Source organism: Neoarius graeffei, chromosome 1 (genome assembly GCF_027579695.1).
Source record: "Neoarius graeffei isolate fNeoGra1 chromosome 1, fNeoGra1.pri, whole genome shotgun sequence".
Lineage (NCBI taxonomy): Eukaryota > Metazoa > Chordata > Actinopteri > Siluriformes > Ariidae > Neoarius > Neoarius graeffei.
Window position 1 is genome coordinate 114,607,162 of NC_083569.1, and position 17,619 is coordinate 114,624,780.

Genomic DNA, 17,619 nt, shown 5'->3' on the forward strand with positions numbered 1-17,619 from the left:
GTTCCTTTTTTGTACCTTTAACTTTTCCAGCCTCTTATTGCCCCTGTCCCAACTTTTTTGAGATGTGTTGCTGTCATGAAATTCCAAATGAGCCAATATTTGGCATGAAATTTCAAAATGTCTCACTTTCGACATTTGATATGTTGTCTATGTTCTATTGTGAATACAATATCGGTTTTTGAGATTTGTAAATTATTGCATTCCGTTTTTATTTACAATTTGTACTTTGTCCCAACTTTTTTGGAATCGGGGTTGTACACCCTTTCTATTTTGTGCTACGATGTTAAGTAGAGTTGTGTGTGTGTGTGTGTGTGTGTGTGTGTGTGTGTGTTGGGGATCAGTGCGAAATTACCATTTTTTTAATTTATTTATTTTTTACTAAAATCATCATATCTCTGCAACCATAAAATATATATTTTTTTCAAAATTCCAAAGCCTATGATCTTCTTGAGGTGTCCCTTTACAGAGGGCTGATTTTCAGGTGAATTGAACCTGTTTGAAATTTTAAGGTAAAGTCCTTTCAATAATCATGGAATTAGCGCAAAGGAAAAAGCCATTACAAGATTAATTTATCACTCTGTGATCACCTTCCCTGTATATTTCTGAATCTTGTCGTTGCCTTTTTGTCCACTGAAAAAACATGGTCCAGTGTCTTATTTCCTCTTGTGTGGCAGGTAACATGTTGATGCAGTCTGGGAAGTACTGTCTTCAAGTTGGAGGGATTAAAGTCACCCACAAAAATAAAGGTAGCCTCTGCGTGCATTTCCTGCTGTTTGCTAATGGCTGCATGCAATTCTCCCATTGCAAGCTTAGCATTAGAGTCTGGTGGTGTGTATATACAGCAGTAACTATCACTGAAGTGAGTTCTCTTGGGAGATAAAAAGGTCTACATTTAACCATGAGAAACTCTGCGTTAGGTGAGCAGTGTCTCTCAGCGACAACAGAGTTTGTACACCAAGCTCTATTTCTATAAATGCACAAACCTCCGCCTCTGGTTTTGCCAGAGCCATCTACAGTCCACATGAATGGACACGCCATCTTGTTATCTCTCTCAACTAACTCATCAGGTTTTTCTGTGTTTATAGGCTCTGAAAGAGATTCTCTCACAACATGAGCAAAATGTCTGCTGTTCAATTAATACTGTATGTTCAGGTACTATTAACACATCATATCCATCTTCCATCAAATATGTGATTTTCCGATGTGAAAATCAGCACTCTCCAGTCACAAGACAAAGCAATTCTACAGAGATGCAAGAGCATTCTTTGTCAGAATCTTTCAAAAAATAAAGGAAAAATTCCCAGTGAGAGATCAAATCTTGATGAATCTGTCAGTGGTCAATCCTGAGAACCATGATAATGTGAAACCAGAGCAGATTTTGACTTTGGCAGAAAGATTTCCAAATGTAATGAAGGCAGATGCCAGAGAACAGCTCCATAGAAGTCCTGGATTATGTGTCATCTAACCTGGAAGCACTGATGCCAAATTATAAGAATTTACCAGTTGATGAGTGCTAGGGGAAGCTGTCCAAAGTCACATCTGTGAGCTCAGGGCAGTTGAGATTCAGGGAGCTCTATCAGCTGATGAAGCTGCTATAGAGATCTTGCATGTGATGTCACAGCTGATCCAGATTGTAACAAACTCCATCTTGTCGGTCAAACGCCATATTTCCGCCTTCTACTTCTACTTCTGGTTCTACTTCTGCTTCTACTTCAACCTTTTCTTCTGGAAAACCCTACTACGTAAGTCTACTACAATGGCTGCGGCTACAAGCTCTCCCTACCTGTGCACGTTTTTTATGTTTTTTGTGTGTATTTTTGCGTGTTGTTCGTCTGTATCGGACTTCAATGTCCACCACAACCGTATGGACTTACTGGACATTGGTTTCCAGCAGAAAATGACGGTTTGTCGCGATTTCCATCGCATGCACAACATTCCGGACGAGATAGCGAGACCAGCGGGGTCTCCATGGATTGTTATCGGGCAAGCAAAGGAGGCGGCGTCGGGAGCGGAAGCAAAAGCGAGGCTGCAGGCAGAGCCGGCCTGTTGACTAAGCTCAGAAAACAGCCACTCAAATCTCCACTGCCAATCCTCTACCTCTCCAACGCCAGATCCATGGTAAACAAGACAGATGATTTGGAATTACAGCTGGAATTACCTTATTCTATTCTATTCTATTCTATTCTATTCTATTCTATTCTATAATCGGCTGGTCAGTGCTATACTAGATACTACTGATATATCTAGTGTCAGTACTAGTAATACTTAAGTGACTTACCTGTCCAATGAGGATTGTTATTTTCTTGTTTACAAGATGCCACAGCTGAGTCGCTGACAAATCCTGAATTTCTGTAAAGATAACTGTCAAGAGATTTATAAGCACACAGTGCTTCACCACTGAACAGCGAGGGAAAGTTGATGAGGTAATTATACACGTCTGGGTATTCCACCTCTGGCAGTTCAAAATCCACTGACACGGTCATGAAAACTACGTCCGGTAAGCCATAAGGGTCACTAATCTGTAGATCGTTTATTTTAGACATATATCTAATTATCTGTTCATTAGAAAAATGAGCCGTGTAGTCTGTCGGTTGAAATTGATCCCTTCTGTACACGATTGCAGCAGTATTCAGCTGTGTTTTTTACCGACAAAATGGCGGCTGTTAACTTTCCGGTCACGTGACTGCAAGATCTCTATTGGTGCTGCCAAATTCTAACTGTGATGGGGAAAGGGCATTCAGCATGGTGCGTCACATCAAGACAGAATTTAGGGGTCAGATGTCTCACTTGTTAATCTTGCAAGACATCAGATTCACAAGTTTATTGACACAGAGTGCTACGAGGTGGAGGTGTCTGGAAAATTGCTCAAATCTACAAAGCAAGCAGCCTCTAAATACAATGAAAGCTTGCAAAAGGAACAGGCATAGAACAGAGGAAAGGAAAGAGCCCTTTAGGCCTAGGCCTACTGTACATGTACAATTACATTCATTGTCATTCATGCAATTCATTCATTGTTCTGTTATATTCATCTGTGTTTTGGTATCTCAGTAAAGGAATGTTCTGTTAGGACTGGGACTGTTTTGGCCTCTAGAGGCCACTGTTATTTCCTTTTCTGGTCATGTTTGTTTTGGGCCTCTAGAGGTCACCACTGTGTTCTGTGTTTTGTTTTTGTCTTATTGCCTGTTTCCTGCCCCGCCCTGTCCTTAATTAGTTTGTGTATTTATACCCCTGAGTTCAGTCCTCTTGTCACGGAGTCTTTGTGCTGTTATGTTTAGCTCCAGTTACCTCTGTTCCGTGTTCCTTGCCTTTGTCTTTTTGGTTTTGCACTTTGCTTTGCTTTTTGGACTTTTTTGGATCTTCTGAGCGTTGGTATTTTTGCCTTTTCTTTTCTAGTTTTTTGGCTTTTGTATTTGACTTTGAACTTTTGGATATTTTATTTTTCCCTTCATCTTCTGAGCGTTTTTTGGATTATATATTTTTTGGGACTGTAAATATTGTAAATAAACTTTTTGATACTTTTCTACTTCCGCCTCACGCCTCTGCACTTGAGTCATTCCCCTGGTGGCCTAGTGGGGGTTTGCTGGATTATCACACCAGCGAACCAGGTTTGAATCCCAGCAAAACCCTAACAGAAAGACTCCGTCATGACCGACTCAGCAGAGGCTTCTTCATCTGTCTACCCAGCCAACCTTCAGGGAATGATGGCTGCGTTAACATGCCTCGGATCCACCATGGACACTCATGGATGGACTCTCGCAAGCCAACGTGAGACCCTTGCTCGCCACGAGGTACTGCTTCAGCAGATTGGGAGAACCCTGGCACAGCTGACTTCTCTGCCCCCATCTCCTCCGCCTGATTCTGCTCCTGCTCCACCATCCGCTCCTGCTCCAGTGCCTCCTGCCATGCTGCCTTCTTCACCTCACGAACCCAGCCTTCCTGCACCACAGAGGTATGACGGCAAGCACAGTGAGTGTCGAGAGTTCCTTACCCAGTGTCAACTCACCTTTGAGCTTCAGCCTACCACCTACACTACAGATCACCGCAAGATTGCCTTTGTGATAACCTTGTTGGCTGGTAAGGCGCGAGCCTGGGCTACTGCTATCTGGCAGAGACAGAGACCTGAGTGCTCTGATTTCCAGCTGTTTACTGAGGAGATGCTGCGTGTCTTTGATCAAGCAGACATCAGTAAAGACGCAGCCAGAAAGCTCATGTCCATCCGGCAAGGGGGAAGCATCGCAGACTACGCCATCTCGTTCCGGATGCTCGCAGCAGTAAGTGGATGGAACGAGACTGCCCTGGTGTCAGCCTTCCACCATGGTCTGTCTGACCCCATCAAAGAAGGTCTGGCTTCTATCGGATGCCCAAGTGACCTCGAAACACTGATCTCACATTCTACTTGTCTGGACAACAGGATGAGAGAACACTGACAAGTCCTGAGCCTCCCCGGCCTCCCTGCCTCTACCTGGAGCCCGTCTACCTCCTCCAGTGACTGTCCAGAACCCATGCAAGTGGGTCGTACTCGCCTCTCTGCATCTGAGAGGGAGCTCAGAAGGAGGGACAAGTGCTGCATCTACTGTGGCAAGCCTGGTCACTTCCGAGCATCATGTCCTGAACTCTCGGGAAAAGGACCGCCCCCTCCAGCTGAGGGAGGGTTGTGACGGGGCCTACCCTCTCTCCCAGACTCCCTGGCCAAGGAATCTACATCCCAGTCTCCATCTCCTGGGGTGAGTCCGTCCACTCTTGTTAAGCTTTGTTAGACTCGGGGCGGCTGGAAACTTTATGGATATCCACTTCGCCCAAAGCATCAATGTCCCGACTGCACCTCTTGAAGTCCCACTGTCTGTGTCTGCCCTCGATGGCCAAGCGTTAGGTGATGGAAGAGTCACCCAAGTTACTTCTCCAGTCTTTCTCCAGTCTCAAGGTCACAAAGAAGAAATATCCCTGCACCTTATTCATTCACCAGAGTTCCCAGTTATTCTAGGCCTTCCTTGGCTTATTCGCCACAACCCTCGCATAGACTGGGTAACAAGCCAGATTGTGGAATGGGGCCCTGCATGCCATGCCTCTTGTCTGCTCTCTAGCTCTCCTGTGTCTCCTGCCGAGCCCCCTGATCTCACCGAGTTATCTCAAGTTCCCACAGAGTACTGGGATCTCAAAGAGGTCTTCAGCAAGAGCAGGGCCGCCGTTCTTCCTCCGCACCGTGCCTACGACTGTGCCATCGACTTGCTCCCTGGGACTACTCCTCCTCGGGGCCATCTGTTCTCCCTCTCTCAGCCAGAACGCAAGGCCATGGAGGAGTACATCAAGGAAGCCTTGGCCTCTGGGTTCATTCGACCCTCCACCTCACCCGCTGGTGCCGGCTTCTTCTTTGTCGGCAAGAAGGATGGGGGTCTCCGGCCATGTATTGATTATAGGGGCCTGAACAAGATCACCGTGCGCAACTGCTATCCCCTTCCGCTGATGTCCACAGCATTCAACCTGCTCCAAGGCGCCACCATCTTCACCAAGTTGGACTTACAGAACGCATACCACCTCGTCCGTATCTGACAGGGAGACGAGTGGAAGACCGCCTTTAACACCCCGTCAGGGCACTACGAGTACCAGGTGATGCCCTTCGGACTCACCAATGCACCAGCTGTTTTTCAGGCCCTTATCAATGACGTCTTGAGGGATATGATTAATCTATATGTTTTGGTCTACCTCGACGACATCCTTATATTCTCCAAGACCTTACAGGAACACCGCCACCATGTCCGCCAAGTCCTCCAGAGACTCTTGCAGAATAATCTGTTTGCTAAAGCCCAGAAATGTGAGTTTCATGTCCCCGAGGTCTCCTTCCTGGGATTTATCGTACGAACAGGGCAACTCCAAATGGACCCAGCCAAGACCCTGGCCGTCTGAGACTGGTCTACTCCCAAGTCCATTAAGGAGGTTCAGCGGTTCTTAGGATTTGCTAACTTCTACCGCAAGTTCATCAGGAACTTCAGTTCCATAGCTGCACCTATGTCGGACCTCACCAAAAGGACTGGTGGCTCCTTTGTCTGGTCCCCTCAGGCGGAAGAGGCGTTTAATGACCTAAAACACCGCTTTTGCATGGCACCCATTCTGGTTCTCCCGGACACCTCCCAACCATTCATCGTGGAGGTGGATGCCTCAGACAGTGGTGTCGGCGCGGTGCTCTCTCAACGCTCAGAAGGGAAGCTGCACCCCTGTGCTTACTTCTCCCACCGCCTGAGCCCTGCGGAGTCCCGCTATGATGTGGGGGATCGGGAACTGCTAGTGGTCAAACGAGCCCTTGAGGAGTGGAGGCACTGGCTGGAGGGAGCGCAACATCCATTCCTGGTGTGGACGGACCATAAGAACCTGGAGTACATCCAGCAAGCCAAGAGGCTGAACCCACGACAGGCTAGGTGGGCTTTGTTTTTCAGCCGTTTCAGCTTCACCCTATCATACCGCCCGGGCTCTAAGAACACCAAACTGGATGCGCTCTCCAGGCTGTTCTTGCCCAACAACAGGGAGAGTGAAGTTGGGCCTATCATCCCTATATCCCGGATTGTGGCTCCTGTCCGCTGGGGTATTGAGGAGACCGTTTGACAAGCTCAACGCCGGGACCCTGATCCTGGGACGGGGCCATCGGGCCTCCTGTATGTCCCTTGTCAAGCCCGGGCCAAGGTTCTCCAGTTTGGTCACTCTTCCCCTCTCACTGCCCACCCGGGAGCTCGGAGGACCCTGGACTTCCTGAAAAGACACTTCTGGTGGCCTTACATGGAGAAGGAAGTAAGGTCATTTGTCCTGTCCTGTGAGGTCTGCACCAGAACCAAGAACCCACGACAGCGTCCCCAGGGTCTCCTGCATCCTCTGCCTATTCCCCGGCATCCCTGGTCCCACGTGGTGGTCAACTTCATCATGGGTCTCCCTGAGTCTCAAGGTAACACTGTCATATTGGTCATAGTGGACAGATTCTCCAAGGCCTGCCACTTTATTCCACTGTGCAAACTCCCCTCTGCCCTTGACACTGCTAAATTGTTGTTCACTCATGTCTTCTGAGTTTTTGGTCTCCCTCAGGACATCGTCTCTGACCGGGGGGCCCCAGTTCTCCTCTCGAGTATGGCACGGCTTCTGCAAGAGCATTGGGGCCACTGCCAGCCTCTCCTCTGGGTTCCACCCCCAGTCCAACGGCCAGACGGAGAGGCTCAACCAGGACCTGGAAACCACCCTGCGAGGCATGGCTATGGATAACCCGACATCATGGAGCACCTGGCTGCCATGGGCAGAGTACGCCCACAACACCCTGCAGTCATCGGCTTCCAAGCTGTCGCCGTTCCAGTGCCAATTCGGGTTCCAGCCACCTCTGTTCCCAGACCAGGAGGAGGACGCTGGGGTGCCCTCGGTCAACCATTACATGAGACGGTGTCGCAAGACCTGGAGCAAGGTCAGGAGGACACTCATCCAGACCTCCAGTACCAACCAGACTCAGGCCAACCGCCATAGGAGACCTGCCCACACTTTCCGCTCTGGGCAGCAGGTTTGGCTGTCCACCAAGGACCTTCCGCTGCGGGTGGAGAACCGCAAGCTTGCTCCTCACTACATTGGCCCCTTCAAGGTTGTACGCAGAGTTAACCCTGTCTCCTACCGGCTCCAGTTACCACGTACGCTAAGGATCAACCCCACATTCCATGTTTCCCTGTTGCGGCCCGTACTGATGTCCATGTATGCCCCTGCCCCTAGGAACCCCCCACCCCCCCGCATCTTCCAGGGTCAGACTGTGTTCACCGTGCGCCGCCTGCTGGACTCCCGCCGGGTTCGTGGGGGCCTCCAATATCTTGTGGACTGGGAGGGCTATGGCCCTGAGGAGTGCTGCTGGGTCCCAGCTCGGGACATACTTGATAAAGAACGTTGTCGGGACTTCCATTCGGCCCATCCTGATCATCCTGGGAACGTCAGGAGACGCTCCTGGGGGGGGGGGGGGGGGGGGTCCTGTTAGGACTGGGACTGTTTTGGCCTCTAGAGGCCATTGTTATTTCCTTTTCTGGTCATGTTTGTTTTGGGCCTCTAGAGGTCACCACTGTGTTCTGTGTTTTGTTTTTGTCTTATTGCCTGTTTCCTGCCCCACCGTGTCCTTAATTAGTTTGTGTATTTATACCCCTGAGTTCAGTCCTCTTGTCACGGAGTCTTTGTGCTGTTATGTTTAGCTCCAGTTACCTCTGTTCCATGTTCCTTGCCTTTGTCTTTTTGGTTTTGCACTTTGCTTTGCTTTTTGGACTTTTTGGACTTTGTATTTACTGTTTTTTGGATCTTCTGAGCGTTGGTATTTTTGCCTTTTCTTTTCTAGCTTTTTGGCTTTTGTATTTGACTTTGAACTTTTGGATATTTTATTTTTCCCTTCATCTTCTGAGCATTTTTTGGATTATATATTTTTTGGGACTGTAAATATTGTAAATAAACTTTTTGTTACTTTTCTACTTCCGCCTCACGCCTCTGCACTTGAGTCATTCCCCTGGTGGCCTAGTGGGGGTTTGCTGGATTATCACACCAGCGAACCAGATTTGAATCCCAGCAAAACCCTAACATGTTCTGTGGTGAAATATCTATCTGTCCTGGTCATCCTTCCTTATTTATGGAGGGCGGGGTGTCCAGATTCATTCTTTTCCACCAAATCAGTTCCAGGGCTGGTTCGGGGCCAGTGCTTAGTTTGGAACCGGGTTTTCTTTTTCCACTGACAAAGAACTGGCTCTGGGGCCAGAAAAACCAGTTCCAGGTGAGCACCAACTCTGTGCTGGGCCAGAGGAAAGACCAACAACAATAACAAGACCATGAAAGTTCGCCATGTTCAAGCAACGAGATATGGATGCAGTAAAGCAGCAGTGGTCTGTGGAGGAGACAACCTGTCTCCTAGTGATATGGTCCACAGATGAAGTCCAGGCGAAATTGGAGGGTGCTATGCGGACCAAGCCCGTATTACACCAAATACAAAAAGAGATGGCTGTGGCGGGGTATGAACATACTCTTGAGCAGATCAGCAACAAATTAAAGAAGCTGAAGAAAGACTACAGGGACCAAAAAAAAAAAGACCTCGGTCGAAGCGGCAACAGGCGGCCGAGGAAAAACCCCTTTGATATTCTGGACTCGGTCCTCAGCGATAGACCGGCAAATAATGCCACCAGAGCCTTAAATTCAGCGACGGCGATGCTGGAGGCGATGGTGCCACAATCAGAGCCTGGTAAGTTTCTGTTCAAACATTTTCGCCTTGCATAAAGTTTTAGTTACTTCAGTTAATGTTTATTTGTATAATATAATGAAATCTGACGCATAGTTTCATTCACTAGTTCATTTTTGCAACTGTGAACTTAGTTCAAATTTTTTCATTATGAACTATGAACTGAACTAGCTCATTTTAAAATTTGTGAACTGAACTTTGAAATAGTTCATGTAGAAAGTGAACTTTCCCAACACTGGCTGTTTTTATGTAGTTTATAGAGTTGTCCACCATCGGGGACGAGGACCTGATGTCTCCACTCCACTGCAGCTCTCCTGCATCATCCAGCAGCTCAGGACAATCAGAGCAGACCAGACCTGGTCAGTTGTTGTGCTGAGTATCCAGTAGTCTGTCTCATCGGATACGATGCAAACATGGATATATACCTAATAGTGTGACTTTATAATATAAATACATGCTGTAATAAGTGACCAGTCATTCATATAAAATCCCCTACCAACCATAAACAGTTAACTAATGCTCTTATTGCTGAGCTGACATGTTTCTTATATTGTATTGCTGAACTTGTGTTAATCTACTTATGACTTAATAAAAACTGTTAAACTCATTATTCTGTTCTTGTACACAGCTAAGAGGAAGCGAGACAGCAACACTGAGGTCCTGGAATACCTTGAGCGGGCGGACGAGAGGTTCCTGCAGCACAGCAAGGAAATGAACGATGCCTTGCTGCACAAGCTGGAGGCAGACAACAGTGCGTTCCTCAGTATAATGGGGCGCATGGTGTCTGTAATGGAGGCGCAAGCCAGAAAATAATCACACCACTTTTCTTGCTTTGCACCTTTGCACTGTTCACGTCACTTTATGTTATGCACTATGTAAATAAATGTTTTATTTTCTAAAGAGACATGTCTACGTGTATATGTTTTCACTAGTGATGTAAAATTATTTTAACTGTGTAATAAGTACAAGTAAAGCTGGTTAGAGCTTGTGAAAACAAGTAATGAAAGAACTCAACAAGCTACCTTTTTCAGTCACTTTATTTACAAATAAATGACTCATTTCTATGAACTTATCGAACTGAACAATTAAACAACATTGACATGAAGTAAATAGCAAAATAACCAAACAAATTACTTGTTCCCTCTGTTAAAGTAGGCCATTAAAGCGGCTCTAATGTCAGCTCCTTCTTGACTGCCATATTCAGGTAATGCCTGAAGAGGAGGCTGGATGTTGGCATGTCTGTCTTGGTGCTCCTCAGTGAAATTGTCACCATGTTCCTCACAGATGTTATGAAGGACACAGCAGATCAGCGCCATTTTATTGCACAGTTCCAGTTTGCAGTCATTTCTTTTTAGTAGGCACCTCCACCATCCTTTCAGTCTCCCAAACGCCATTTCCACAACTGATCGTGCACTGCTGAGTCTGTAATTGTAGGTGTGTTGTTCAGGGGTCAATCAGCCAGTTCTGCATGGGGTAGGCTGGATCACCTATCAGGTAATGTCCAACCTCACAGCCAGAGATGGTCACTTTGCTTTGACCTAGAAATTCCCCGTCACTTAGGACTTCCCACAAATGTGACTGTTTTAGGACTCTTGCATCATGCACACTCCCTGGAAAGCCAACACACACATCCCAGAAAAAACCTCTGCCATCTACAACTGCTTGCAGAACAACCGAATGCCATCCCTTCCGGTTGTAGTAGTCTCGGGAATATTGTTCTGGTGCTATAATGGGAATGTGGCTTCCATCTATTGCACCAACACACTGTGGCACTCTCCAACGACTCTGAAAGAGAGCAGCCATTTCCACTAACCTCTCAGCATCAGGGCATGTAATGTGGTCAGGGAGCAGCACCTTGATGACTGTGTTACAGAAATTCTGAATGCAATTAAAGACGGTGCTCATGCCTACTACAAAAAGATGGCTAATGGTCCTGTATTCACCGCCAGTGGCCAGCTTCCAGATGGCAATAGCCATCTGCTTCTGGTTTGGGACACACAAATGGTAATTTGTGTTCCTTCTCTCCAAGACATGCCTCACCCGACTGCAGATATACTCAAACGACTCTCGGGACACACAGAGATTCTGCATGAACTGGTGAGAGGTGAAATCAGGAACAATTGTGTCCCACCAGTAGCGAGATCTTGGGTGTGCCCAGACAACATGTGATCTCCGCCTTGCCATCAGTCGTAAGATTACCTGTAAAGAGAAAAATGTATAGGTAAATAAACATGTTGTGTGGAGAGTCATCAGTACTCAAACAAATATTCATCATGGTACTTAACCCTTGTGCCTCTTTTTCCCCTTAGATTAGAGTGGGATGTGTATTGAGAAATAAATGTGCATGTGTGAGTGTTGGAAAAATAAGTGTTACATTTACTTGTGGAGTTAATGTACAGCACATTTGCCATACTTTATATTCTGTTGACCTCATTATATTTCTATATGCATGAACACAGTCAAAATAATAAAGAAAATGAACAACTGACAAGCCAAAAATGTTTTTAGTGAGGCATAAGGGTTAAAGAAACAAGGTTAAACATAAATCATTCACTTGTATTTCCATGCAGTTTGTTTACATTCACTTCAGTAAGTTAAGTTCATTACAGAGCTAAGCATCCTCATATCTACCGCTGTGGTAGATATGAGCGGCGACTTAAAAATCGCCAGTAATATGTTTGTGAATTTGTGATGATTCCAGCAGGGACATAACACCGGCTAATGTTAGCTCATAACAAAGGCTAACATAACCATCTCACATTCAGTGTAAGTATAAGAGTCAAAATTTTATTAGGTTATTACCTATCTCCTAGAACGTAATCACCGTCCAATCAAAACCTGTCGATCAACACAAACATATTGGATCTGCCATTTTCTGATCCCAATGAAGCACCATAAAGCCAGAAGCAGCAGCTGTACAAACGCAAAGTCATCTATTGTTGTTGTTGCTGCTTCTTCTTCTCCATGGTGTTGTTGCTTCGATGTTCATGCCAAGGTTTATGCAAACGCAGCGATGTAACTGACGTATACAGTGACGTACTGACGTGACTCCCCTTAGCACCCCGAGCTATGGAAGAGCAAACTGGTTCTCAGCTGGCTCACAAGTTGAACGAGTTGTGAACCAGCACTGGCCCCGAACCAGCCCTAGAACTGATTTGGTGGAAAAGGGGCATCAGTAAGGAGCTTAATATATGGCACATTGTAATTATCATAGTTTATGGGTTGGGGGCAGCTAAGTCCCCAAGTCAGCGTGTCAGCTATGAATCTGAGTGAATTGAGTGAATTCGGGTATTGTTCATCTCCAAAAGGCCACCCCAAAATCCACCAGAATGCAGGAAATCACATCAACCAAATCCAAAATTTTCTGGGCGGGGGGTGTCCCTGAAATGAATTTTGGCAGGTTGGGATGTCTGTAAAGTGTTCTGTGAGTTTATGTATTACTTCCCTCTCACAAGTGATCTGTCTTAAACGTTTATGCTTAAACAGACACTCTTACTTTATTTCCACTTTTTCTTTCAGCTGAACTGTTTTGATATTTACTACTCTATTTATAAACCAACACAGAAGAACAATAATAATACACACATGAATTGGGCTTCTGAGAAACTACGTACAGAAATAAATATCTTTCACACTTGGATAGATATATAGATATATAGATAGTGGTTAGCACTATCACCTCACAGCAAGAAGGTTCTGGGTTCGAGCCCAATGGCTGATGGGGGCCTTTCTGTGTGGAGTTTGCATGTTCTCCCTGTGTCTGTGTGGGTTTCCTCCGGGTGCTCCGGTTTCCCCTACAGTCCAAAAACATCTAGGTTTTGAATAATTTATGAATGTTATGTTTGAATGTGTACCCCACCTCTCACCCATAGTCAGCTGGGATAGGCTCCAGCTTGCCCGTGACCCTGCACAGGATAAGCAGCTACAGATAATGGATGGATGGATTGACTTAGATGGCCACATAATTTTGAAACTAACATTCATAAATATCCCTGCAATACTTTGAAAATTAAACACTAAACTCAATGGAGCCTGAAGTTGGATGAAAGATGAGCAACCTAGAAATTGTAGCTTGTCAAGCTTTAAGCTTCTCTTGATTTAATGCAGTGGAGTCTCTACTGTGCGCTCTTTTTTGTATGTGAGAGTTTGAGAAAAACAAAAAGTATTGAAGATTTTTCTGGAAAGAGGAAGGAAGAGCAGATACAGTGCCTGTACACACTAAAAGAGAAGTTAAAGATCTGGGATACACTCATCCTCTCTTTCTTTCCTTGTAGTGTGATTGAAAGTGAGAAACCACAGGAAGTGTTGAGACTTGAACACACACCACACCTCATTCAGTCAGTCATTAGAGTTACAGGATGGAGCTCAGTCCACTCCCGGTGATGCTCTGTGAGTAAATGTTCTCTTTGTGTCTTCATTAGAGTGAGTGGTGGGGTATAAAGTTCTCCATCTGCAGTCTGAATGTCCTGAGTGATGAGTTTGTGTCATTAGGACATGGGTTTATGCCCCAGTGCTGAGATTATCACACTTTTAATCATAATATTTGCTTTAAATAAAGCAATTTTCATTAAATAAAGGCATTAATGAGCAGAATAATGACTTTTGTATTTCTTACAGCTGGTAGTTTAGATTTTCTGAATAAGATTGAATCTTTTGTGTCTACAATGTGCTGTTTCCATGAACAGACTGAATAATTTTCAGATTTACGTCATGCTTTCTGTTTCTGTTCCCTTTTTAGTGCTGGTTTCACTGATACCAGTGGCCCATGTTCAAGGTGATTTATACAGTATACACTTGATCCTTTATATTGTGTAAATTTCTTCTTTCTAATGGGACTATAAAGGTTGTGTAGAATTTGTTACTAGCTGATTAATAATCATTCACAAGAATTATGTTCAGTTCAGATAAATAATGGTAATAACATAAGAAAACAATGACCAGCAAGAATTCTGACGTGAATACATAGTTTTACATGAGTTTCACTGTGGTTCTTTAATTCGACATAAAAATCCCTTTACTTTAGAGATGCATCAATACTGGTACTAAAAATGCTCCAGTATGAACAGACAAAGCCAGGTGATCCCATGTGACATGAGCTTAGTGTATGTTGTTGCACTAATGAACAGACGACACAAAACAACAATGATGTGGACGTACTTCACAAACTATGATCCCAGCAAAACCAGTGACTGTATATATGGGTTGTCATAGTAACAGGGATTCAAAAGTAAAGCCAAAATTGTCTCTGAGGCCTTCTCGTGGCTGCCTGCAGTACAGTTGTAACCCCGCCCATTTCTATGTTACTCAATGGGAAAAGTGTCAAACTTCCATTTTAAGTTTCATCTCACCCCAATTATTTTCAGCAACAGTGCTGTCATTTTTATAAATGGACCCTGAGATCTACCTCAAAATCTTCTCATGATCAATGAATTTTATTGGTGTTATTTGGTGATAAAACAGGGTGTGGTTGATGAGCTGATTGACAGTTTTGGACATGACAGTCGAGCCTCATGCACACACATTCACTTTCCAACACACACCTGAATCTCTTTACAGTTCTGCAGCAAAGTCATGTCCTGTTCTGCTGTAAACTCTTCTAACAGACCCTCAGCAGGAAATTCTCTGCAGTTTTTCAGTATGTTGCTCATTCTGATGTCTAAGCGAGCTTATTGTACTGACATTGTAACTAGCAAACATGAGTGAATGAAGCGATGGGATAAACCAAACCAAGGCAGATAACACTCGCGAAATCTCAAAGCAATTTTTTTTAATTGACTGTATGATCTTAGCAAGCACTCACAGTAGCTTGGGAAGGTCAAAAGTTCTGATTTGTGTACCAGCCATCAGGATTCTCTAGATTAGTAAATACTTTTGAATATAAGGTCTGAATTTTAGATTTGAGACGCAGGTCATGACAATAATCACGACAGCAGAGGAAAGTTCCCTTAGAGACAGAGTGCATCAGTGTGTTTAGGGATTTTTATGCACAGTGACATTAAATATTTTACAGTTTGACTTGGAAACTTGACAAAGATTTTTTGGCTCTTGTATCTCGTGAATGTTGTTTTTAAATGTTCTGGATGTCCATAAGATACACAGTGAGTGTGCTGCTGCTTCTGAAGGTACAAAGTATAAACCAGAGCCCTCTGCTTCACATCAGGCCAAATCACACCACACCAGAGTTTTTTATTTTTATTTTTTCTATAACAGCACTTCTCACTTGCCTAGTAAGTCAGGACAGGGAATATTTCTGTGGTTTTTACTCAGATATGTTACACATGAACATGTTACTGATGTAATAAAATGTTTCAATGTTACAGTCGGTCTAAATTCTAAACCTGGATATTTTTTAAAGTTAAAGCTTGCTGGTGCAGAAAATTCATAATGTCAATTTGCCCCCCAACAAATTTGTCAACATTTGGTTCAATACTAACAAGGTAACAAATTTTATTGTGTGCATCAAGAGGTGCCAAAACTATTTACTCATACTCAGTCTGTAAAAATGGCATTGATGCATCTCTAGTTTATGTCTAATTAAATAATTCATAGTGTTGTTTAAAATGACTCTCCACCTCTGCACACTTGGGAATTACTTTAGTATATTTTAACAAATCATTATTAACCCCGCCGACAGTAGTCGGAGGGGTTATTATTTTCACCTGCGTCAGTGTGTGTGTGTATCTGTCTGTCTGTCTGTCTGTCTGTCTGCAAGATATCTCAAGAACCAATGGATTGATTTGGACCAAATTTTGTACATGTGTTGCCAATCACCCAGGAAGGAAACCATTACATTTTGGAGGTCAAAGGTCAAAGGTCAAGGTCATGGCAGAACTTCGAAATTTTCACCCAATGTATTTTAATAGGGAAAAGGCGGGGTTTGCACTCGTTAGAGTGTCCCTGTCTAGTTATTATTATTATTATTATTATTATTGTCACAGAGTATATTACATTATCTTTATTTTGTTTGTATTTTGTTTTATACAGCAGTCTCACATAACATTTTGTTAAGGGCCTTGAGGAAATTGGTTCCGGGCTCTGATGGCTGTTGTAGCCGTCCCGGCTACTGGAGAAACGCTGGGGTCCTTGACGTGGCGAAGATGGGGGTGAGCTGGGGTAGCGTCGTCCCCTTTGGTCTGGGGATTGATGCCAGTGAGAATACCCCTGCTCTGGCGAGAAGCCACACCTTGGTGACCCAGCATAATGTTGATATCTCTGCGGTGATGCATGCGGAAAGAAGCATGAAGCTGCTCTTCCCCGCTGATGAGAGGACCATTCTGGTGAGCGCTGGCGCTGCCTGAAGTCCTCATGCCTGGATGGTGAAGACTTGTGTCGTTTTAAGTCGGTCACCGCCAACCTCAAGGTCTGGACTTCCGCTGACAGTTGTTTGATGGCTGATAATACATCAGGGGTTTGGTCTGAGGATGCTGCTGCTTTGGTGGACACCATTGCTGTGAGGTTTGCAACTGGTTGTGAGCCGGTGTTAGAACTTGAAATAGTGGTGGCTGCATTCTGTGGTTGTGCAAGCCGAAGTGCTTCTTGTGCTCGCTCCCACTTACACGCCACTGCTAGGGCCTCCTCTAACGTGGTAGCCCCATGTTTGTAGCACTTCACTTGCAAAACTGGGTCTAGTCCAGCAACAAATCGTCAGAACCGCTCCATAGTTATAGCCGGCTTTCCATAATTTGGAAACGTTTCAAAAACTAGCCTAGTTATCTCTGCAGCAAAAACTTCAAGTGGGTCCTTCAGCATGTGCTGCCGGGCATTCACAAAAGTCTGAAAATGTTGCAAAAACTGCTTGCTGCCAAAAACATCAGTCAGTCGGGAAACACACGCATCATAGTCCTTCAGTGTGGCGGGTGGCAGTGATAACCAGTATGCTAAGGCATCGCCGCTTAGCCTAGTTGGCAAAATGGTAGCTAAATCCTGTTGCTGAGACGCAGGACACGCTCGTACAGCGAGCTTTAATCTGGCTTTACACAGAGAAAAACTTTCTTTGTCCTTACTGTCACCGTGGGCAGCACGGTGGTGTAGTGGTTAGCACAGTTGCCTCATAGCAAGAAGGTTCCGGGTTCAAACCCAGTAGCCAGTGAGGGCCTTTCTGTGTGGAGTTTGCATGTTCTCCCGGTGTCTGCGTGGGTTTCCTCCGGGTGCTCCGGTTTCCCCCACAGTCCAAAGACATGCAGTTAGGTTAACGTGGGGCGGCCTTGGGCTGAAGTGCCCTTGAGCAAGGTACCGAACCCCTGACTGCACCCCGGGCGCTGTGTGTGCATGTGTTCACTGCTTCAGATGGGTTAAATGCAGAGGATGAATTTCACTGTGCATGAAGTGTGCATGTGACAAATAAAAAGGTTTTTTTATTGAATTACACTGGACATACGCTGGTCCCCAGCGGTAGACTCACC

The 17,619-nt window shown here is 45.1% G+C and overlaps 1 protein-coding gene across 1 annotated transcript in view; it reads left to right on the forward strand.

Annotated features, from left to right (window-relative positions):
* The window catches only part of LOC132882146 (obscurin-like), a 181,504-nt gene that overhangs the window by 79,506 nt on the left and 84,379 nt on the right, over positions 1 to 17,619 (forward strand). The window contains exon 7 of the mRNA XM_060915420.1: positions 13,956 to 13,991. Within this exon, the coding sequence (XP_060771403.1) occupies positions 13,956 to 13,991 (36 nt within the window). The remainder of the gene's footprint in view (positions 1 to 13,955; positions 13,992 to 17,619) is intronic.